Source organism: Bombyx mori, chromosome 15, assembly GCF_030269925.1.
Source record: "Bombyx mori chromosome 15, ASM3026992v2".
NCBI classification, from domain to species: domain Eukaryota; kingdom Metazoa; phylum Arthropoda; class Insecta; order Lepidoptera; family Bombycidae; genus Bombyx; species Bombyx mori.
The window spans coordinates 6,477,084-6,500,967 of NC_085121.1; the positions used below are offsets into that span (position 1 = coordinate 6,477,084).

The 23,884-nt window shown below is 35.8% G+C and overlaps 2 protein-coding genes across 4 annotated transcripts in view; both read left to right on the plus strand.

Annotated features, from left to right (window-relative positions):
* The first annotated feature begins 1,489 nt into the window (after window positions 1–1,489).
* LOC101736012 (uncharacterized) lies at window positions 1,490–3,905 on the plus strand. Its single transcript, XM_012692450.4, has 7 exons — window positions 1,490–1,666; window positions 1,757–1,904; window positions 1,993–2,170; window positions 2,391–2,604; window positions 2,679–2,812; window positions 2,900–2,989; window positions 3,638–3,905. Exons 1-7 carry the CDS (start codon window positions 1,495–1,497, stop codon window positions 3,740–3,742), a joined length of 1,041 nt encoding a protein of 346 aa, XP_012547904.2. The 5' UTR covers window positions 1,490–1,494; the 3' UTR covers window positions 3,743–3,905.
* A 1,100-nt stretch (window positions 3,906–5,005) lies between these two features.
* The window catches only part of LOC101742892 (formin-binding protein 1-like), a 53,586-nt gene continuing 34,707 nt past the window's right edge, over window positions 5,006–23,884 (plus strand). Inside the window, exon 1 of one of the 3 annotated variants that reach the window (XM_004928501.4) lies at window positions 5,006–5,299. In XM_004928501.4, the coding sequence (XP_004928558.1) occupies window positions 5,276–5,299 (24 nt within the window). In that variant the 5' untranslated portion in view covers window positions 5,006–5,275. The remainder of the gene's footprint in view (window positions 5,300–23,884) is intronic. The other 2 variants (XM_021349482.3, XM_021349483.2) reach the window with 2 other exon arrangements.

Below are 23,884 nucleotides of genomic sequence, written 5' to 3' on the forward strand. Positions count from 1 at the left end.
CCGCAAGGCTCCGTTCTTTCTCCGCTCCTATTTAGTTTATTTGTCAATGATATTCCCCGGTCGCCGCCGACCCAGCTAGCCTTATTCGCTGACGACACAACCGTTTACTACTCAAGTAGAAACAAGTCCCTAATCGCGAGTAAGCTCCAGAGTGCAGCGTTAACCCTCGGACAGTGGTTCCGAAAATGGCGCATAGACATCAACCCAGCGAAAAGCACAGCAGTGTTATTTCAAAGGGGAAACTCTCCGCTTATTTCCTCCCGCATTAGGAGGAGAAATATCACACCCCCGATCACCCTCTTCGGCCAACCTATACCCTGGACCAGGAAGGTCAAGTACCTGGGAGTCACCCTAGATGCATCCATGACATTCCGCCCGCATATAAAAACAGTCCGTGACCGTGCCGCATTTATTCTCGGTAGACTCTATCCCATGATCTGTAAGCGGAGTAAAATGTCCCTTCGGAACAAGGTGACACTTTACAAAACTTGCATAAGGCCCGTCATGACTTACGCGAGTGTGGTGTTCGCTCACGCGGCCCGCACACACATAGACACCCTCCAATCCCTACAATCCCGCTTTTGCAGGTTAGCCGTCGGGGCTCCGTGGTTCGTGAGGAACGTCGACCTACACGACGACCTGGGCCTCGAATCGATCCGCAAACACATGAAGTCAGTGTCGGAACGTTACTTCGATAAGGCTATGCGTCATGATAATCGCCTTATCGTAGCCGCCGCTGACTACTCCCCGAATCCTGATCATGCAGGAGTCAGTCACCGTCGACGCCCTAGACACGTCCTTACGGATCCATCAGATCCAATAACCTTTGCATTAGACGCCTTCAGCTCTAACACTGGGAGCGGGCTTGGGGACCCCGGTAACCGTGCTCGTCGAACTCGACAAAGAGTTCGCCGTGCAACCTAACCCATGCATCAGCCCGCTGAGTTTCTCGCCGGATCTTCTCAGTGGGTCGCGATTCCGATCCGGTAGTAGATTCATTCGCGAAACAATTGCTCTTGAGTTGTTAGGTCTCCTTCGGAGGCGCTCGGGCAGTTGTTAGCAAATCCCACCCCTCCTGGCTGAGCCTTTGCTCGCCCACCTGTCCTGGTGAAGCTGGAAAGGCCTCCGGGCCACCAGTAATCTTTCAATCATAAAAAAAAAAAAAAAAAAAAAAAATGAAGGCATAACGCTGTTTTCTCTAAAGTAATGAAAATACTTATTCCATAGCTTATTTAGCATTATTTTCATTCAATTATTTCCATGCGTGTTGATGGTACCTACTATGATAAAATCGTCGAGCTCGAACGGCCAAAAACTTTAACTAAGCCGTATAAAGACTTCCAGGTGCATTTTTCGTGTACAAACAAGTTACCAACAATTACTTTAAATGGTTGAAATGATACATTGAAGCCATTTTCCCATTTAAAGAACAAACTTTTTTTGGGAAAATAAACAAAGTCTAACATTTTATTTTCTAGAATTACAAGGACTGATATGAATTGTCAAAAAGTCAAATATATCTTGCGAGGTCTCTCCGAAAAAGAACATTTGGAAACATTAGATTTTAGTCACTGTAAAATTGGCGACGATGGTGCAGCTTCAATCGCAAAATTCATTACAAGAAGTGACAATCTCAGAAATTTGAAGATAGCTGATAACATATTTGGTAATATTTGTATCGGTTTCTGTAAATCTAACTTAAAAATTAAAGATAAAATTAACGTTGTTGTTATAATCTATTTACGTCTTCTTTAAGGTCCATTTGGTGCTGAAAGTATAGCCCATGCACTCAATAATTCTGGTTGCGGAATTCGAAGCTTAGATCTAAGCTTAAACACTAATTTAGGATCTGAAGGGATAGCACATATCGCTGTGTCGATAGCGAGAGGATGCAGTCTAACGGAGTATTATTTCACAATTATTCTCATAATTTTTTTAAAGTAATTTTTATCAAAATATTCTGTGTTTTTAAAAACATTCTTAATATTTTAGATTGAATATATCTGGTTGTGGCATCAAGCCTGGGCCTTTAAAGAAGGCACCAATTGGAGTTTGGTCTGCAACAAGTGCAGAAAATCCACCAACATGCGGAGACTTACTGGCCCGAGCAATAGGTTTGGTAAAAACGCCTTTAAGGTCTTTGGATATTAGCGTGAACAATATTGGGACGGTAAATATATAACATTTTTTTTAAAACCTCTTCAGTTTTTTATACTGCCAGAAAACTATTGTCCACTGAAATCCAACCTTGAAACAAAATCATTAAAATCATAATCGGAAAATATAGCATGAAAATTAGACAGTGCTATAAATTTTGACATAATATATTAATTCGTTTTCCTGAATTGTATACAATCACCTTTACTATTTGTGTTTTATCTCTTTTACAGCCGAGTGATAACACTCTCTCGAACGCTATTTGTCTAAGTTATATTACGGACGTTAATTTAAAAAGATCGGGTATGGTACCTCTATCAATGGCTATAGCTGAATCAGCAGCAGCAGCTCAGAGACTACGAAAAGAGGCCGAAAAGGGTATAAAATTCAGAAGAAGTGCTGGCAGGGTCTTACAAGCTCGGAGAGTTGCAAAAGGAATGAATATTGGTGAGGACTAAAGTCTGACCAGTTAAACATACTAGATAAATGTATGGTTAGCTATGTCAATTAAATTTTTACAGATGCGGATCCCATTTTGCTAGCTCAACAATTATCAGCTCGACCTTCTATAGTATCAGTAGCTTCAGAAGAAGGAGTTTACAATATTCAAACACAGCCCTTGCCTACAGACTTTGGCTTTGTTCCTGCGTTCAAGGTAATTTCAAGTCGTTAATTTTCTTAGCTTGTTATTTTTAACATTAAATTTAAATGGCATATAAGGTTTCCACATCTTTACTTTCAGAGTCCGTTGCCATCTTCTCGTGCTTCGTCCATAACAGGGCCACCAACATCACGACGTTCAAGTCATCATATTATTTTAGAACCAGTGAAGGTAATTTAATAAATTAATGAACAATTTAATGATCGAAGTTCATTAAGATAATCATACAAAGACTGTACGGTCTCCTTTTAACTAACATCAACATTTTTTTATTTATTGCTTAGATAGGTGGAGGATTCACGGCCTGCCTGGTGTTGTGATGCCAAATAGCAACTGCCGGAGTCCATAGACATCTACAACATAAATGCCGCTACCCATCTTGAGATATATGTTCTCAGGTCTCAGTTTTTACAGAAAAACTGCTGCCCCTCTCTTCAAACTGAAACTACCGCCTTACGGCAGTAAAAGGCAGGGGGTTGGTACCTGCCCGCACGGACTCACAACAGGTCCTATCACCAGCAATTAGGCAAATTATAATTTTCCGGTTTTGATTTTTATTACACGATGCTATTCCTTCACCATGGAAGTCAATCGTGAACATTTCTTGAGTACATATTTCATTAGAAAAATTGGTACCCGCCTGAGATTCGAATACCGATGCATCGCTCAATATGAATGCACTGGACATCTTATCCTTTAGGCCACGACGATTACAAACTATTTAAAGGCAGAAGGCTCTCAATAATAAATCAAATCATGTTTTTATATAGTTCTGTGTAAAATTTTAAATGGGTATATTGGATATTGGTAATATTTCAGGAAGTGCGACGTACTGCTTTAATTCGACGTGGGTCTGATGGATCTTTATTACAGCCACGTAGTAACGAGGATAACGAAAGACATATCAAGATTTTTGTGTCTTAAAACTGTATAGAAGTCTACCGAGTCAATTTTCATTACAGGAAATTATCACCCGGTATGACATGTAACGGAATCTATAAATTGGCTATATACCCTAGATTATTATGTTTCCTGTATTCCTATTTTACTTCAAATTTGAAAACAATTATAGATTGGTTAAAATGATCGTTATCGTCATTTATTGATGAAATCAAACCTGCTGTCATATCAACGAACTTTTTATTGTTAACTTTTTATTGTTGTGCAATTAACAAAACAACATAAAGTAGTGTCTGCCATTTTTAAACAGGATATTTAATTGTTGCTTTCAATAACTTAAATTATATGTTACATTATTAAAATTCATTTTTAGAATATAAGTTCAACATATGAATTAAATAAGCTTAAATAGAAATTTTCACCAAAATATCCTATATTACATTGTAGGGAAAGACTATTCATTAGTTATTGTGTTCCAAATAAAAGTCTATTTGTATTACATATTTGCATTGCAATAAATAGCTTAAATCCTTTAACAAAACCAAAAAAGGCTTTATGTGTTCATTCAAAACAGATCCAGGCGATCAGTTTATTTGGTGTGAGTTTTTTAACGTTATTAATAGCGTAAAAGTTAACTCATATTAAATGGAGGTGGAACGTTTGCCTACGTTCGTTGGTCCAACTGCATGCAAATTTAAATTAGCTTTTACGCTATGGAGATTTTTAAAAAACTCGCACTAAGCACACAGGTAACGTCGAACTCAAGAGAGAGAGAAGAGTTTGACAAGTGAACTAACCCACAGACAGCCCACTGAGTTTCTCGTCGGATCTTCCCAGTGGGTCGCGATTTCGATCTGGTGATAGGTTCTGGGAGGCACTCCACTTGCTAGGGCTGGTGTTAGCAAATTTTCTCAGGTTGAGCCCGTGAGCTCACCTACCTATCCACGAGAAGCTGGAATAGCCCCTTAGGGTACCAGCGAATACGTAGGGGGAAAGTACTTGTACAAAAAGGTAATGATTTATGTTTATGAAAATATAAAATTAGGTTAGTAAATTTTCATCTTTTATTGACCAAACCGTGAACTGAAAATTAGTTTACGATCATAGGAAATACGCTAAATACTAGCTAAGTTTACGATTATATTGATATAAAGTTTATAAAACAGATGCGGACTACTACTTTAGGTTCGCCATTGTGTCGCAGTGCGTCACTACTATTGGTTTTAGTGCTGCCCTCTATAATTTATAGATCCGTCCCAACTCAAGTCATGGCATGACAATAAATTGATTCAATCTTTTCGCCTCCGTTCTAGTCTTGCTGTCAACTTTAGTGCTTATGGTGTAAGTCCTCCAAACTGCCAGTCTTTCGAACGAATGAAATGTCACGTCAGTCAGCCATGTTTATTCTTGTGGAATGTGTTTCGAAATGGTGGTAGTGATTAAAAAAATATTATTTGTGGAATTTGTTCTGTAATTTTTTGTGTTTACCACTATTGTGTGTCAGTGAAGCTTCAATGTGTTTTTTGGTGTATGTGAAGTAATTTTGCTGCCACTAAGATGAGTTGGGGTGTTGAGCTTTGGGTAAGTTGCGAACAAAGTTTCATGTCAATTAAAATAATGTTAGTTTTTAGAAACACATAAAATATCTGAACGTTTAAATTATAGAAAATTAATTAAATTGACCAAAGAAAATCACCGAAATATTTCTAATTTCAAACACTAGTTAAACCCGATTTGCAATATTGTAAAACTTTTTAAAGTGGAATTAGGGCCATCGCTCTTAAATACCACAAGTGACAAATCAAACCGCATACTAGGAAAAAAAACCTATTTAATTTGTAAACCTAATAAAACAAAATACAAAACTGGTATAGAAAACATCACGACTAAGTTAACATGCTGGGCAATAAATATAAACTTGAATTAGAATATCCTAAATCTGTACATAAGGTATCTTAGATACAAAAAAAAATTAAGTTCAAAATTAAATAAGCAAAACAATGTTTTCATTTCTTATCTTGACTTTATATGTGATGATTATAGTATTCATTTAACATGAAACTAGTTATCAGCTGAGTTACATATTATCTGTTGATAAGTTGCATTACTGTGTATAAATACTTACGGTATGACTCATTATTTACTATTTTTCTATCTAGGTACATTCAATATAACAAATCCTCTATAATTTATATTGCAATTAGATTTAATTAAAAGATTAATCAGTTTTAGGCTTCATCCTCAAGTTATTATGCTTTACTAGCTTTGTATTAGCTAATATTATACGTGATTAAATTATATAAGTAGTATTATACTTTATTAACTTTGGTATAAAATAAAATATTGTTTAGAATTGAGGATAGAACATTGATTTTATCAGGACCAAACACTTAATGTACAACATTGGGATGGTCAATCTTGAATGACATTAGTACAATCTTAAAACCAAAGGGTCAAATTTCAGAGACCTGGTATTGTTATTTTCTACAAAAATGATAGACCATATTGGGAGTGTTAATACAAATTTATCTAACTTGTAAATTATCTGAATAACTGACAACTGAAATTAAAAGATAATAAATTCATAAAAATACTAAATACTCACATTTCATGCTGTTATACTACTTTGATGTATCTATTGAATAAATGTATGTACCGATGTAAAGGAAACATTCAATAAAATTAACATTCAATAAAATTTACATTTTTTAATTGGATATTTTTGTATACAGGGTGTACTAGTAAGAAGACCAACTCAATAGTAATATCAATGATAATAGTAAGCATACCTTCAAGCAAAGTCATTTAGTTTACGTTTACCAGATTTTAACAAGTACTATTCATAAAATCCAGTTATAAAGGAATTCACCAAGCAATAGCTTTTTTCATTCAAGCCTATTCAACAAGACTGATAAGAATGCTGGTTTGATAAGTAGTATAAAAATTAGATGATATTTGAAATTACTATGTAATTTGTTGCTCAGTAATATCAGAACATTGATTATTTTAGTTACAAGTGATAGAAAAGTCTCCACTAAAATAGAAAAATGCTTCAATTCAAACTGAATGTAGAACAATAAAGACATAATAATTATCTCATGCCCAATAATGTTTCAATTGTAGTTAATTGTTTAGGCACCATGAAAATATTTTTCAGCTTTAAACAAAAACATTTACATTTTATGTATGTACATCTTACAGTGTCATTTTTGCTACTAAAGATGTTAAATAGAATAAATATTATAGGAAGTAAAATGCATAGTAAAATATATTGATGAATAACACCTTAGTCTTTCATAACTACAAAAACTGCAAAGGATTACAAACATTGGAGATAATAATATAAAAATAACAAACAGGAGAGTAAACCATACACCCTGTTTTAATTAAATGTATTCATAAGTATGTTTTGTTAATAATAGACAGATATTTTAATGAATTGGTTGATGATAACATTTATAAATTGCACTTTTTTGCTATTATGTCCACTTTAAAATTTATAATGTTTCTAATAAGTAAGTATATGAACGTATTATTTATTAATATCAAATATTATTAATTATGATTTGGTAGTTCTAACAACTGATATATTTATGAAATCATAATAATACTTGTTGGGACATTATTTCAGATAGCCCCACTCCACTCTCACATTATTCTATTTGTGAGGAAATATTTATAGTGGTTATTGTTAAGGAATTAGATTCTGTATTTGAGGTGATGTACAATACATATAATACACTCTTTCTAAATCGTCGGGCCCAAGCAGCGCTAATTTGAGTGTTAGTGGAAGATCCCAGATGCGCCATATCACGTCATTTCGGATCCTGCCGATTCACTAACTGTGCTTTTAGGTACCTGAAGCACTGGTCATCGTTCTCGTCGAACCCGTCGCTTGCGACGAAGGGCTCAACTAGTAAATTAACCCACAGACACAACCCACTGAGTTTCTCGCCGGATCTTCACAGTGGGTCGCGTTTCCGATCCGGTGGTAGATTCTGCGAAGCACGGTTGTTGCTAGGGTTCGTGTTAGCAACGTCGTCACACTTACTAGCTCGACGAATTTAGAATAACCCCTCGAGGTTAATAGAATAGGTAGGGGGAAAAAAACGCCATACCAGCTTCTAGTCTACGAAGCGACTTTCGTAGCCTGAGATGTGGAACCCAGTAGATGGTCTCGCCTGTGCTGTCGAGTAGCATGTGTAGCACTCGTTTGCTTTTATGCCAGCTCCGAACAGAGGACAGTCAGAAATACACCCAATCTGAATAGATAATTATTGTTTGCCAATGATTGCAGCAACTGATTCTCAGTTGTCGTCGAATAAGACGAGATATCTCACCGGCTAACTCTGGTTTTATTTCCGCTAGGACCGCACTCGTTTGTCGGCAATCTATTAGTTGAGTCCAATAAATAAGATGTTTTTATGAGTCTCAGTAGTGCTCTCAATTGTTTCATGGGTTCACAATGGGCTTAGGACTTATTATTCTGGCGTCAGTCTACGGTCTATAGGCCAGAACATCAGTTCAATCACTACCTTTTGACCTACTATGTGAAGGCAGAAATGACTTTAAAATTGCATACTTTTATTATTGTCCGATGATATTAGTGAATGATATCTGAAAGATGGATGTTAAAATCCAGTTCTTGTTAGACTTCTTCGTACTCACAGCCGCGTGGTGACCGCTTGCAACGTTGTTATTAATTTTCGTACATTCAAAATCCACTTAATGCATACACAACCTTGCTAAACAAAATCTCTAGAAGAAACTGTCTTCTAGAAAGAGATTTTCTTAGTTCGATCTTACTTGCACGGTTTTCCCGCATTTCACCGAATACCTATGTGATTATGTAGATTAGAATGAATATGTTTATTGGTAGGTCAAACACATAAAATTCTTTAGTGTCTATTAAAAATGTTCTTTTTAAAATATACATTGACAAGGTCACGATTTCCACGCCCAGCAAGCACATTGCGGATAATGTGTTTGTAAGAGAAATTTCGTAGAAACAATTTCTCTTTTTAGTTAGTAGCACACGCCGTCATTACTTGTGTACATATATTATACGTCTGTTTTATCTCATTTTGTGATTTCTGTAATTGTCGTTATATCAAAGTACATTGACCTGTCGCACAAATGAAATAAAAATAATAATTATTGCAGTGTTTTTTTTTATAATAATCCAACAGATAAGGAAAAAATATGAACAGATTTTATGATTCCGAAATACGTGGCGTGCCCCACAATTCCATTCGCTTGGAATAAGAAATGTCATCGGATAATACCAAGTTTGTAATGAGAGGAAGGCAATTATAATAAAACAAGCCTGGAATTATAAGTCGCCACCGCAAACCCAACAAGTATTTCTAATCGTCTTACCCTGGTTTACTCTAATAGGCCACACACACTCTAGTAAGCATATATGTAGTATCACTAAAAATCAGTGAAACTAAACGCAGCAAACTGAAAAATAAAGAAAAACAAAATTATTTTCCCCACGTAGGTATAATAATCTTGTATTAAATGTTTTCAATGTAAAAATACACTGTTACGTTTTTATAATAGTATACTCATAAATACAATAAATAGTTCATAATTAGAAGAGCAGGTGTTACACAACTCGATCACAGTGCTAGCCCTGAACTAGATCGAATCGTTTAGCAATACAGCTTAAATAGCGGTCACAATGGTTAAACATAATATCTGATTTAAAAAGTACTCACTACAATTTAACGCGTTCAATAAAAATAAACACGAACGGTTAATAAATATGAGGTATACTAATAATGTGTGGAATGAAAAAGTATTTAATAGCGTTACAAATCAATATTGGAAATAAAAAAAAAGTGCATCAAGAAGCCAGTGCTCAGTGCAGACCTGTTTCTTTTAGTTTAATTCATTTTTATAAATGTACTGATTTAATAATATTTCGTTAATTTTGTGGGTACACATATATTTGGAAATAGCAAGCGCTGCGTTTCTTCTCAGTAGTGAAACTGCATTCTGTATTGATGGTAAAGTTCGAATTAGAACCACTTGTGAAGGTCTACTTGAATAAAAGAGCAATTTGATTTTTATTTCGATACCTGTCGATTGCATTCGAGAATAACGGGTGTGCATAGTTGGAATGCGTTATTACTCCGCCGCCGATGCGAGGTCTCAACACGCACTAACATCAGTTCTCAAGACTTAAGTAAGAAAATAAAGCGAGGATGTTTTCCATAACGGATGCTTGGTAAAAAAACCAAAGAACTAGTACTCTCTCGAGCAGGTCTTATTTTGTACCAGTTCTGTTGGAAGTTCATATTCTGTTCGAAGACCGAATCGTTAATTATCGCAGGTTCATCGCATCACAGGTCCGCTGGCCAGAATTGCCGAATTTTACCTATAATTTAAATGCATTTGTGATCGCGACAAAGCTAAAGAAAATATCCAAATTCAAATCAAATGATGTAATAGTTGTATGTCATCATGTCCTCAGTTGGCTTTACGCTTGAATGGATTCTATTGGTACACAACGTTACTGGAGCATAATCTGAAAGCGTCTAGAACATTTGCGAAATGTACTCTTTTAATTCTTATCTCGTTTGTTTGTCCTTAAGATTGCCGCGATGTATACTTTTTGATGAAGCTTTATCATATAATTGCCGTGTTATATCTGTGATATGTCCTGAATCATTTCCAGAGAAAGAAGGTAGTATTTTTTATATATAGATAGATGTAATAAATTCACTTTTTTCTATAGAAAAAGAACCACTTACCATCATCAATATTGATACAATTTATTTATCGATAAAGACAACGCTAAAGCACTACAATATTGAATAATCTAAAACTAAATAAATCTATTCTGACTAGGAAAGAAATCACGTATTTAAGAGCTTTAATGAATGAACGAGCTTACGGCCCACTTTTTTTAGCCCTGAGCAATCCGTTTACAGATTCCCGGTCGAGGGGGGTGTTATGTGGAGCCCATAGATATCAGAACGTGAATGTTACCACCCACCTTGAGACATGAAGTCGACCTCCCAATTGAATTGGAGAACGGTGTCCCACCTTCGAAATCAGATTGTAGGCCTTCTTGGCGGTACAAATAAACAAGACGGTCGTACCTAAACACTATTAAATATAACAACACAATAAATACTGATAGGTGAATTAGTTTCATTCATAATTGATCTTTGTTTATACATTAACACGAAAATTCTTAGAACTAGCCAGCTTATTACCAATGCGGAAAGAACTAGTAGTGCTGCATTTGAAAATAGAATTCTTTTATAGTTCAAAGATTTATAATGAGTCTACTTGTCGTCTGTTCTAACAAATTTCATTCGGCCAATTAAAAAAATCATGAATTGAACACGTGAATTTTTTCACTGCATGATTTTTTATCGCTGTGGCCTTAGTCCGCAACCAGTATTCCAATCGACTTCGTTCGGGGTATCAAGATGAGGCTCCGTCTCGTGCAACTGCATATAACTGGTTTAACACATTGAAGCATGGTCGCATCAGTCTCACTGGTGATGGGAATGAGAGCCACCTTGCATTTGCGAATATCGAAGACGAAGGGTGGAGTAGCCGTTGTGCTATCAAAATTGACACCTTAGAACACATATCTCAGGGTAGGTGGCGGCATTTACGTTGTAGATGTCTATGGGCTCCGGAAGCCACTTAACACCAAGTGGGTTGTGAGCTCGTCCAGCCATCTAAGCAATAAAAAATAAAATAATAATAAAATGGATGATGCTACCTGGATTTATTTAAGTCTCAGTGGGCTTTTCCTTCTAGAGAATTATCAACAAAAGCGTAAAGAGGACGGAGTGTGGGGATGAACATGATGGCCTCATTTTATTCGGACGAACGGGCCAATTTGACATGATTGTGCTGGAAAATAAGAAAACGATCACTTTAGTGTGGTATTTGTTTACTTTTTTCAAAGCATCAAGCTTTGAAAAAAGTTCAAAAGCTGCTTCCTCGCAGTAAGGTCCCCTTGCATCACAACTAGGCGTTGACGCACTGAGTCAGATGAACTACCGATTTCTATAAATCTTCTAGAGATAAATTATTCTGTTATCCGCTAGATAGGTCAAACCTCGCCACGCGATTTTTATTTTCGAAATTTATCCGAAAATAAAAGAAAAACTTGGAAAAGCTAAAGAAGAGTGGGCTCCTTCATACTTATTGGCTTGATCGTATGCAACTATTACAAATGAAATTATTTCGAAAAACAATAAATGAATAGATAGTTGCTGCTTTTTATTATTTTTATTATAAACTTTCAGTATCATCCTGGTAGTTTCGGGTTAAAGATATTCTTTATTCTCAAGAGAATTCAATTTGCAATTTGCCAATTCCATTCCAATGCATAACTTTGCAATGCATAACAATGCAAAATACATTGGAATGCATATACAAATATGGGCACCCAAAATATTATGAACAAGTGGAAAGTAATGGTGTATTAAATCACAGTAATTAGTTGACATAAAACTCAATTCGGATATCAGGGGCGAGCCCATTTTGCACTATGCTTAATTACGTAATTGGAAGCTTAGTTTGAATCACCTTGAGGTGTGACCTATCGGTTTTTCCATCAATATCTACCGCACCTCTGAGCTTTGTTTCTAAATTACATTGTTGTTCAAGGTTCTTGTATTGGTATCACTAATATTCATAGGGTTGTTTTTGTGATTGGTGTTCGTAAAACCGTTTAGGTATTTGCGTGTAGGTATTTCATTACAACGTTTTTTTGAGATGTAGGCGCGCCGAGCATATTTAGCGACTGGTGGCAGGTCCAGTTGTTGGTATGAAACGTAGAACCGGTTCGACCAGATCGCAGGACCGCGCCAAATAATGGTAAACATTCTGAGAATGAAGCAGGCAAAATACAATTTTAAAATGTTATCAATAAGATTTAATTTAAATTAACGAATGAATCACCAGCTTTACGGAGCTGTTTTAAAATCAAGTCTTTGGAGTTGTGTTATTTTTGAATTCACTGAACGCTCTACCGTATCAGTAGTGGTCGTTGTAGCATCGGGGTTTTTGGATTTGTTACGCAAATTAATTCGGTAGCTACTCTTCTTATATTTGTATGAAACGTTCGAAATGAAAAGTGGATAACAGTATTAAAGAAATAACATCGTGTAATAAAAATGAAACCCGCAAAATTATAATTTGCGTAATTACTGGTGGTAGGACCTCTTGTGAGTCCGCGCGGGTGGGTACCACCACCCTGCCTATTTCGGCCGTGAAACAGTAATGCGTTTCGGTTTGAAGGCTGGGGCAGTCGTTGTAACTATACTTGAGACCTTAGAACTTATATCTCAAGGTGGGTGGCGCATTTACGTTGTGGATGTCTATGGGCTCCAGTAACCACTTAACAACAGGTGGGCTGTGAGCTCTTCCACCCATTAAAGCAATAAAAAAAAATGTTAAAATATATGCGACGAAGCGACGATTTAATGATTAAACTGAAAAACGCTTTGTTTTATAAATATTGGTCGATTCTATAGTATTGATAAAGAAGTTTTGCACAATCTTTATTTTTGGTGAAACAAAGCATGCTTATTACGAAATAAGTGAGAGTAAAATGCAAATTTAACGAGATGTTTGTCGATATCGCTTGTCTACGTATTAAGATAGAACGAAAGTGTAGCGGCGACGTAGGAATTAAAACAATCTGTACCTATTCAATTTCCTCTTTAGAAACTAAATAAATATTACACTTCGCCAAATACCAGACTAAACAACACAGCAACTTTTCGGTCGCAAGCCAGATCGTCAAGTCTACGACGTAATTAATTAATCTGTTAATGGTACAGCCTCATAACGTTCTCACACGACAAACAATTAGGCATGAATATAAACTGCCTCGTGAGTGTGGAGCTTTGAAAAAAATAACACAAGCACCGCACGAGTTCTGATGAAATGCTTTGAGCAATTACCTGTGGTGCAATTACACAAAACCCGTACGTACGTACTGGTTCATTCACATAACTTCCATGCACAAATATCATACAAAGAGCTCTAAGATTTAGAGATTTATTAAATCAGATTTATAAAAAAGAAAAATATACGCGTATGAATTTTCCCTGTATCATTTTTTTTATTATTTAGTTATTATATTTCAACTTCATATAGAAATAACCAGTATGAATCTTTCGAAAATAAAATTACGTCATACCGGATTTGAGCTCTTATATAGAATGAGACTTTTTGGTTTGTCGCGTGAAAGTTTTTCAATTTAGTTTATTAGCGTTTTATATTCCGACTGAATTAGTAGTAGGTGCAGTGGTTAACGCCCCTGACCAATGAGTCGAGAGTCGTGGGTTCGGCTCCCATATCGGACAAACATTTGTTTGCTCTCTACCTGGATTTTTAAAACTATGTTGAAAAATAAACGTATTTAAAAGTATAAAAGTATGTATTTCAGTCACTGGTTTCAAACGTACAGGGAATGCTAACTTGAGGCCACCTGATTGTATCTAATTTGTCTGTTTATTATTTATTAATTATTTTTAGATCCAAATTATGTAAAAATATAAACGGATAACTTTATATAGTTTTATTTATCTAAACAATTTCACTTTCATTCGATATAACTCTTGTATTGAGATAATAGGCTTGGAATTTATTTAAATACATTATTAAATCTAAACACATTATAAAGGAAACAGAGGATTATTTTATATTCAAGAGTTTTTTACTTGTTTTCGAATGATCACAGATCCAATTTCTTGATGCATCGCATGGCTGTTTGCGGTTAACAGAGCTACTAGAATATAGTTACAGCTAAACCACACGAGATTACTATAATATTCAACGGGCAATAAAATAGTTTATATCGTGACTATATTAAAAAAACTCTTGAGCTAGTTTACGTTACGGTCATAACGATAAACAGAAATGGCAGAGCCGTTGGAAAAGTGGATATAAAATGTGGTTATCGGGTGTGTAACATGTTCGTGTGGGGAGATACAAGTGAGCGTGTACTAGTGTGCTGGATTTCTCCGGCCGGCACGTGTTGCCCGCCGCATACACGGAAGCGTGCCTCTCATCAATAGGAAATTTCATTTGCCAGAACTCAGTTCTGTTTACATACGGTAACTGCTTCACTGTTCAAGTTCGAGGTCATTCACTCGACTCAGATTGTGTAACGTAATTTACGTCTTAACGAACTGAAAATAAAAGTATGCCTCACCCCAATGAGTAATATAGTTTATCATAGTAGTTAGTGTATTGTTATTATCACTTCGTTTCGGCTACCTCGATTCCGCGTTGCCAATAAAAAAAAATGCAATAAATATGCTAACTAATTTTTTGTTGCTGTTGTTTCAGGTGAGTAGGTACATCTGTTACGCAATTCATCGCATGTGCTCTGCATCAGGTAACGATCAGTTTATCATCATCACTTACGTAATGTGCACATGATCATTGTTAGCAAATGTCAATGAAAAGGCCATGTAATCAATGTTTTGATTTTCTCACTTCCAAAATACATCCATTGTTTTGTAGTAAGGATGAATAATGTACATGAAGTAGCTTAAATGCTAGAGGAGCTTATGGCCTATCTGATGATGTAAATGTTTATAGACAATAGACACATCAGCGTGAAAGCCGTCACTCTTGAGATATTAGGTTGGAAGTGTCAGGGAATAACTATTCTGTGATCTAATAAATAGTTCATTATTTTAGATCCTCTGGTCTAAAAACATTCATACGATATTTGGCTTATCGATTTATCCTAAATCACAATACTTTTGTACGTTATCGAAAAGTCTAAAATTTATCTTATCTAACGTCAATCAAACCGATGCTGAGGGTCGACCCCATACTCGTTATTCATGTTTACCCAGCCATTAGCCTCTGCACTGTTGGATCGATTTCCTGTTCCAGTCCTATGTAGTGCTGTTTTGAAATTTGAAAATTTGCAAAACAACTGTAAAATACTGGTAAATTAATTTAGAAAAAGTTTAAATGCTAATCCGATATAATAGTTACGTACTCCTCTGAATTTATTTGGTATAAATGGATATAATATTTAGGTTATATGTAGTTGCAATTTTAAGTCACATTTGAAATAATAATACGTATAGAATGTGAACGTGTTATTTGTTGTCTATACTAATCTATACTAATATTATAAAGAGGAAAGATTTGTTTGTTTGTTTGTATTGAATAGGCTCCGAAACTACTGAACCGATTTGAAAAATTCTTTCACTGTTTAGAAGCTACACTATCCCCGAGTGACATAGGCATTATTCTTTTTTTTTTTAAATTAGGGATCCTTACTAAAACTCCAATAATGTTACGAAAATTAGAAAAATAATAATATAAAAATAATAAAATATAGATAAAAACAAATATTATTTAAATGAAAATAAAAGTTTATTAAAATTATAATAATTAATCAAACTACCTACCTTTATAATTTTCTATTTTTAGAAACCTGACGCAAATATAAGGGTTAATGTGTGTGTATTATCATTTTTTATTTTGAAATTGTTGTTAAAGACCCGAGCGAAGCCGGAGCGGGCCGCTAGTCTTTAATAAAATTATGGAAACCTACGTATAATCTCAGCAATTTTTGCTCATTATCAATTATTTTATTTAAATCAGTAGCAAAAAAAACGCAACGATTTGTTAGTTGTAATTATAAAATGTGTGAGTGTAAAATGTTTTGTCAGATGGTCGGTATATTCCATAAAACCAAGGACAAACCAATACTGTACACTCACAGCACGTACTGATTACTTCAAACGAGTTATGACGCTTCATTCGTATTCCTTGTATTTGCAACAGCGACGACCATAAAGATACTATCAACAAAAATGAAGAAATAACAGAAGCCTTTAAAGTTTGAAGCGTCATGCCTTGTACAAGCATTTTGTGGTTCTAATAATATATCTAGTATGTTTAGTGAAACAAACTTGACTAGTAGATAAAAATTGACTATAGATTAAAATATACTCATGGAAGTTCCTCTAGAATCAACTATAATATGTGAAAAGAATCTTTTTGCGTGAAATTTAATTAACCAACAACGCCTCAACATGTTTTATACCGCATAAATTTAATAAAATGTGTTGAACTTGTTCGAGACTCGTATTGAATCAAGGTCATTAGAATTTTAGGCCTACTACAACTCTCTAAAAAAAGTCAATCGCCGACAAAGATTTAAAAACGTGTCTCTAATAAGAAAATTGAATTTAATTAATTTTAATTTATTCCTTTTGATAAATGCATAATTGTTGAATTAATAGATATCGTGAGAGTGGTCGTTGCTTGTTCACCTGTCGGCGAAAGTGTCGAATGAGGTAAAGACATTCGAGCTGTCCCTCGGGCCTCACTTGCGAGCAAGTAGGTGATGCGGTGCGTTCCACATCTCTACACTTTACTTTTGTACATCGTAACGCTTTCTTATAAAGTAATTGTATTATTTACAGTTACGTTTGGCGGATTAGGCTGTAACTAAAAAGTCGTCGTGGCCTAAAGGATAAGGACGTCTGGTGCATTCGTGTTGAGCGATGCACCGGTGTTCGAATCCCAGGCGGGCGCCAATTTTTCTGATGAAATACGTACTCGACAAATGTTCACGATTGACTTTCACGGTGAAGGAATAACGACGTGTAGTAAAAATCAAACTTGCAAAATTTAGTTTGCGTAATTACTGGTGGTAGGACCTCTTGTGAGTCCGCGCGGGTAGGTACCACCACCCTGCCTATTTGTGCCATGAAGCAGTAATTCGTGCGATTCCGATCCGGTAGTAGATTCATTCGCGAAGCAATTGCTCTTGAGTTGTTAGGTCTCCTTCGGAGGCGCTCGGGCAGCTGTTAGTAAATCCCACCCCTCCTGGCTGAGCCTTTGCTCGCCCACCTGTCCTGGTGAAACGGGAAAGGCCTTCGGGCCACCAGTAATCTTTCATTTAAAAAAAAAAGTAATGTATTTCGGTTTGAAGGGTGGGACAGCCGTTGTAACTATACTTGAGATCTTAGAACTTATATCTCAAGGTGGATGGCGCATTTACGACGTAGATGTCTATGGGCTCCAGTAACCACTTAACACCAGGTGGGCTGTGAGCTCGTCCACCCATATAAGTCCACCCACTAAACAAGAAACCAACGTTTTAACATGCCCACTTCTTTAATGTTTAATGCGAGTTAAGTATGTGAGGTATGTACGAGTGAGTCTTAGTGAAAGGTTTCGTTCACAGCTGCACTCTGCTCGGAAGACAGTAAAACATGATAATAAAATCAATCAAACATCATGACGTTTTCCGTCCGTTCACAATTTATTTATTAGTTGCTCACGCCACTTGATTGTGGTGACAACTGTACATTGTATTCATATGTAACTTTTGGCAATATGGCATTTTTTTTTATATGGGATTTGTTAAGTGTGTCTATTTAAAGCTTAGACGAGCATGAGGTACATATGTTAATCTGTCAAGTCCGTTATTGGTAGTTTGAGTGTGATAAACAATCGCCACATGTACAGTAACAAGTACTTATGAGAATTAATCATGGTGCTCGGTAGTCGGTGTGATCGCGCACATTCCGCGTGAGAATTTGCCGCCGAGCGATGTTACCGCTTCAATTATATGTATGTTGTACGTCCATTCGCACAACTGTTTCAGAGCGAGCAGTATCTCAAGGTTTAATTGTGAAAGGAAAACGCTAGTTTTGTTTTTACATATTTTTTTATTTCTCAGATGGACGAGCTCACAGCCCACCTGGTGTTAAGTGGTTTCTGGAGCCCATAGACATCTACAACTTAAATGCGCCAATGTAACAGCGGCTTCCCCACCCTTCAAACCGAAACGCATTACTGCTTCACGGCGTATTTGTCGTAAATACTATGAAATTAATTCAAGTCTAAAATACTCGATATTTCGAAGTAGTCACAAGTTCCGATTTGTAGAGCGGTACATCCAGAATGATATACACCTGAGACTTTGACCCCATGTCCAAAGATGGAAGCTAGAATTTACGTTGTGATTTCTACGGTCTCCGATAACGAACACAGTGTTGACCGCAAAAGAAAGAATTAAATCTAAATAATACATAATATGTCGTTGACGGCAATGAACGCGTCGCGTGCTCATAACGAACATTCACTGCGTACAGTGGCCCTTAATTTAAGCCGAGTTTATTTAGTGCTGCTCATATTTCTGGGGTGAAACTGGAAGGAAGTCGAACTTGATTTAGAGGAATGATTCATGCCGATTACTAATCACGTACCTTGGCTCTTGCATCGGCGTAATATGAACCGATGAAGGTTTTATAAACTGAAACGGTTTTAATTCTCGTATAAAGCTGTGCCGATGTTTTGTTGTGTTTATTTTTACAACGCACCGCTGAACTGTAGTAGTATACAATGTACGGATATATCGCGTGAAACGTTAATCGTGTGGGTTAACGTACTCTTTAGCCGATCTGTTGTATTATATCTGATTCTACCCGATTATTTATTTCCACTTTGTATGAGAACACGGTTGATTATTTAATTGTGTTTTACTGGCGGTCACATGGAGAGTGATTGATTTGAAGATATAGCCTTGCGAATGAACATGTTGTTATTATTATCACTCGTGGATAATATTTTGGATCCTAAATTCGTACGATATTTATATTGATTTAAAGTAACATTGTAGTCGTGTTACTTGTGATATGCAATTTTTTTAAGGGATTTTATGACCTGGTAACGAAAACCTTTAAGCCATGTCTTATTTTAATTTATATTCTTATTTTTATGAAAAATGAAAATATGGAATGAAATGATACTAAATGAAGATGATTAATTTAAGACATTAATCAACTGGGATGAAATTAAATGAAACGAGATGAGATGATGTGATATGGGACGAGATGAAATATAATCTTAGTAAAATGGTGGTCATTTACTGAGATTTTTTCAGTGGACTTCTTGGAGGATCCTGAGAAGCTACGTCCAGTGACTTTGTTTCATTTTCCCACATTTGTGCACTTTCACAGATATTAAACAGTTAATAAACCACCGTTATTACACATTTAAACCGGAAGAAACACTAAATAGACAAAATAAAACAAATTACACAACTTCACTCCTCGCGTTCCCGCCAAAATGTCCTGTGATATACTATAAATTACGAAAAAGGGGCCGAAATTTTGTAATTTTCTTGATGGATAATAATTATTTTTTTAGTAAGTAATATTGTAAATGTTCTTGTTCTTCATGAGCTTGACTTAGAAGTAGATACTCAGAGGTAAATAAAGTTTGGTGGTATGTATAGTATATATAATTTTAGCTGCTCTCCAGTTGTTTTATTCTGACCACTTGAAATACCAAACGTTTTTGGTTGATCAGTCATCATACGTAATATGGGCGCCGCTGAAACCCAAAAATAGCCGCTCGAACGAGTTTTCGGCAAACACTAACGTCAGAGAGTGGGCCATTTGGACAATGTAACACAGAATCTATGAACGTATACTGTATACATCCATACACACGCTTAATCGCTATAAATTTATAGAAAATAAACAAGTTGTAAAAAGCGGATAGCGTGCACCAGTGTATACATCGACCCTCGTGACCGCTGCCATTACACCTGCAGCGATGTCCCGGCTTCCCTGACCGGTCCCGTGTTCACTCCACTGTGAAATTATGCACATCTGCTGTCTACGGCTTTTTTTTTTTGTAACTCATGGAATATCCACAAAAGTATGTTCATTCGGCACTTAGTAATTCAAATTCAATTATTTTCTTCTACTGCTTAAAACCTGAAAGAAAACGCACGTTTAAATAGAATTAGTAATTATAACAAAAGTCTGTTGTTAGTATGCACGCTATGAAAATTTGCGCGTCATTTCCGGAGATTTGCACCGGTTTAGAATTATTACATATGTATTACTGGTGGTAGGACGTCTTGTGAATCCGCACGGGTAGGCACCACGACACTGCCTATTTATGCCGTGAAGCAGTAATGCGTTTCGGTTTGAAGGGTGAGGCAGCTGTTATACTGAACGGAGACCTTAGAACTCATGTCTGGGTGGCGGCATTTACGTTGTAGAAGTCTATGTGCTCCGGTAAACACTTAATACCAGGTGGGCCGTGGGCTTGTCCGCCTAACTAAACAAAAAAATGTGATAAAGATAAGATTAAATTATTTAAATATCAAAGGTATCCAAATGATTATTAACAATAATTAACAAAACAAATATTAATTGTAGAATTCTAATTGAAAAAAAAAGCAATTGAAACAAATACGGTACCTACACTGCAATTTAAATGATAATATCATTCACTTTGAGACATGAGTTCTTTTGAGTACAACAATATTTTTGAGTAAAACAACAAATCCAGATTTGTTTTCAGAAACAGTTTTAATTTAATTACCATAACATATGTAATGTTATTATTGTGTTTATAAATATTGTTTGTCGATTGATTATTTCGTATGGATAAATGCGTTGTAATTGCCTCGGTCACATTCAAGAGCCAAGAACAGTGGATCCTTTTGAATGATGGAACGCCCGGCGCCACTTTGACGTAACCTTGCGTATATGTTGTACGATCATGGACTAACTTTGAAGTGAGGCGTATTGAATTATTAAGCGCACATCACTAATAATAGCGAGACTTGAAAATAAATATTTATTTATTTATTTATTACTGGTGGTAGGACCTCTTGTACCACCACCCTGCCTATTTGTGCCGTGAAGCATTAATGCGTTTCGGTTTGAAGGGCGGGGCAGCCGTTGTAACTATACTGAGAGCTTAGAACTTATATCTCAGCTGGATGGCGCATTTACGTTGTAGATGTCTATGGGCTACAGTAACCACTTAACACCAGGTGGGCTGTGAGCTAGTCCACCAATAAAAAAAAATTGCATGATATTCGAATTTCATTTTTGAACAGAAACATGAGCTCTAAAAATCCGTTGGTTTATGCACAAAGTGAGGCTCTTGAACTATTATATCGATTCCAAGTAAACGGTTTATATTTGTTTTCTCGAAACTTCGCGCATAAACCGAACGTTTGCTCCCCAACAATGCGGCTTACATTTTTCCACGAGAAAGCGGAAACACGCGTGTCTGAACAATTGTTCGCCGCTCGTGCTGAGCCACATTCTGCACTCGGTTTGTATATTATTCTAGAACCATAGAAACGTAAACTTAAACTATCAACATACCGTATACGGTCGTCAGCCAACGAGACGAGAACATGTTTATTGCCGTTGTGTATTTAAAACAAACCATACGATATATCTAGTGAGGTATTCGGATGAGGGTGACGTAATTTAGAACTCAAATATTCAATCAGTGATAGAACAATAAACAATAGCGTCTTATGCGTTGTAAATGTCGAGAGTCGGGCTGCGTTCCGACCAGTGTTCGAATAAAACGTTTGAAGAATTCGAAGTGCCCGATTCAATCGTACCATTTACCTACACACCCTAAAGTCCTATACGAAGGGGGTCTCACCTTCTTGGGGTTACGTAATCCAATCATAGAGTTTTAGTGGCGTCCTTGCATTCTGGTGGTCTGTGTAACGTTTTCTTAAATCCGATATTTTTTCAAGTTTCTTCGTAAAAAATCATTAATTGTTCGGTTTCGTCTGCTTAAAAAATATTGTTAAAATTAACATAATACACCTTGCATTGTTGTAATATGAGTTGTACGATCTTAATAGCAGGAAAGAAGCCCTTTTGTGTTTTAACAATGAGCAATAGAATGACAAAAAAGTTTATCCAGGCCTGGCACAATGCGCCCGCGGCCGCCTGCGTCCGTCCTCTGAATATTTACGTCATTTGTAATATAATATTAAGTATTACTTAATAAATTATACTAGTGGTCTCGCAGTAGTCGAAATTCGACTATAATTAATTGAAATGATAAGTTTGAACATTATTATAGTTCTATTATCACATTTCTATAATCACAGATTTCGCCAAAACTACACGCATAGATAAATAATATTGAAGACAAACAATATTAATCTATTTTCAATTTGACCACAGACTTTAAGCAATAACAAAACTTTGAATATAAACTAAGAGTATGTATGCACGTGCGTGTGTGTTAAATATATGGTAGTGTGTGTGATGTTTTTTTTATTGTTTTAATGATTTTTTTTATGTATAATTTTAAAAATCTATATTCTCTATAACTGTGAGAAATTTCATATTCCTCCGTCCGCGCAATTTTTGTGAAAAGGCATACAATGTTTTTGCTTCACGTATTAATATATAGATAATTAAAAGTTTTCACAAACAAAAACTATATTTGTTGACCATCAATTTTAGTTTGATTTTCATTCAGACGTTTTGAGTTAAATCATCTCTAATATTAATTGACTGACAGAATGTACTCGTAGTTTCTTATGTAACAAATTCGCTCTGGTACAGTTTCAACCCAAGGTGCTGCGGTCCGTTGCTATCGTGTGCGACTTTCACAACTCCAACCACTTTGATATTGAAAGGCCTTGTCTAGTTGTGTGCACGATATGATAATAAACATTAATATTATTGTTTCCCATATTCGAATCAATGCGTTTTACGGGTAAACAAGGCGCAGAAATAATATTACTTGCTATAAGATCGGCGCCGCAGTACCTACCGATTGTCTCGGTACTGTTAGGCATTGCTGAGCCGGTAACCGTTTCCAAGCCTCGTTATTTTTCTTTAAATTTTTGTTTCATTTTTTGTAAATTTATGTTTGGAGTAAATGTTTATTATTATTATTATTTATTTATATTTATTTAAAATCTTATTAATTGCACAATATTTTTTTAAAAATATATTAAAAATACAATTTTTAAAGAACGCTATATAAAAATAGATTGCCGCTGATGGCGGTGTCTACGACACAAGCCACCAGTGGCTAGGACTCCAGAGTGAGAAACCTCCTCACAATGCGTGCAGTATCGAACATAACTGCTTTCTGTATTAGGCCCTTATTATTATTATATATTTCGGTATCTCAATCATTTACTGTATCACAGCTAAAATAATAAACCGTCCTGATACTTTCTATCAAACTAAGAATGTTCAACTACAAATGATTTAATCTTCACCTATTACATATTTTAATTGCTCTGTGAATTCGTGTTCTTTGAAATATTTGAAATAGATAAATCAGAATTTATTACCGATACGATTCTTTACATATATGCTTGCGAAATGC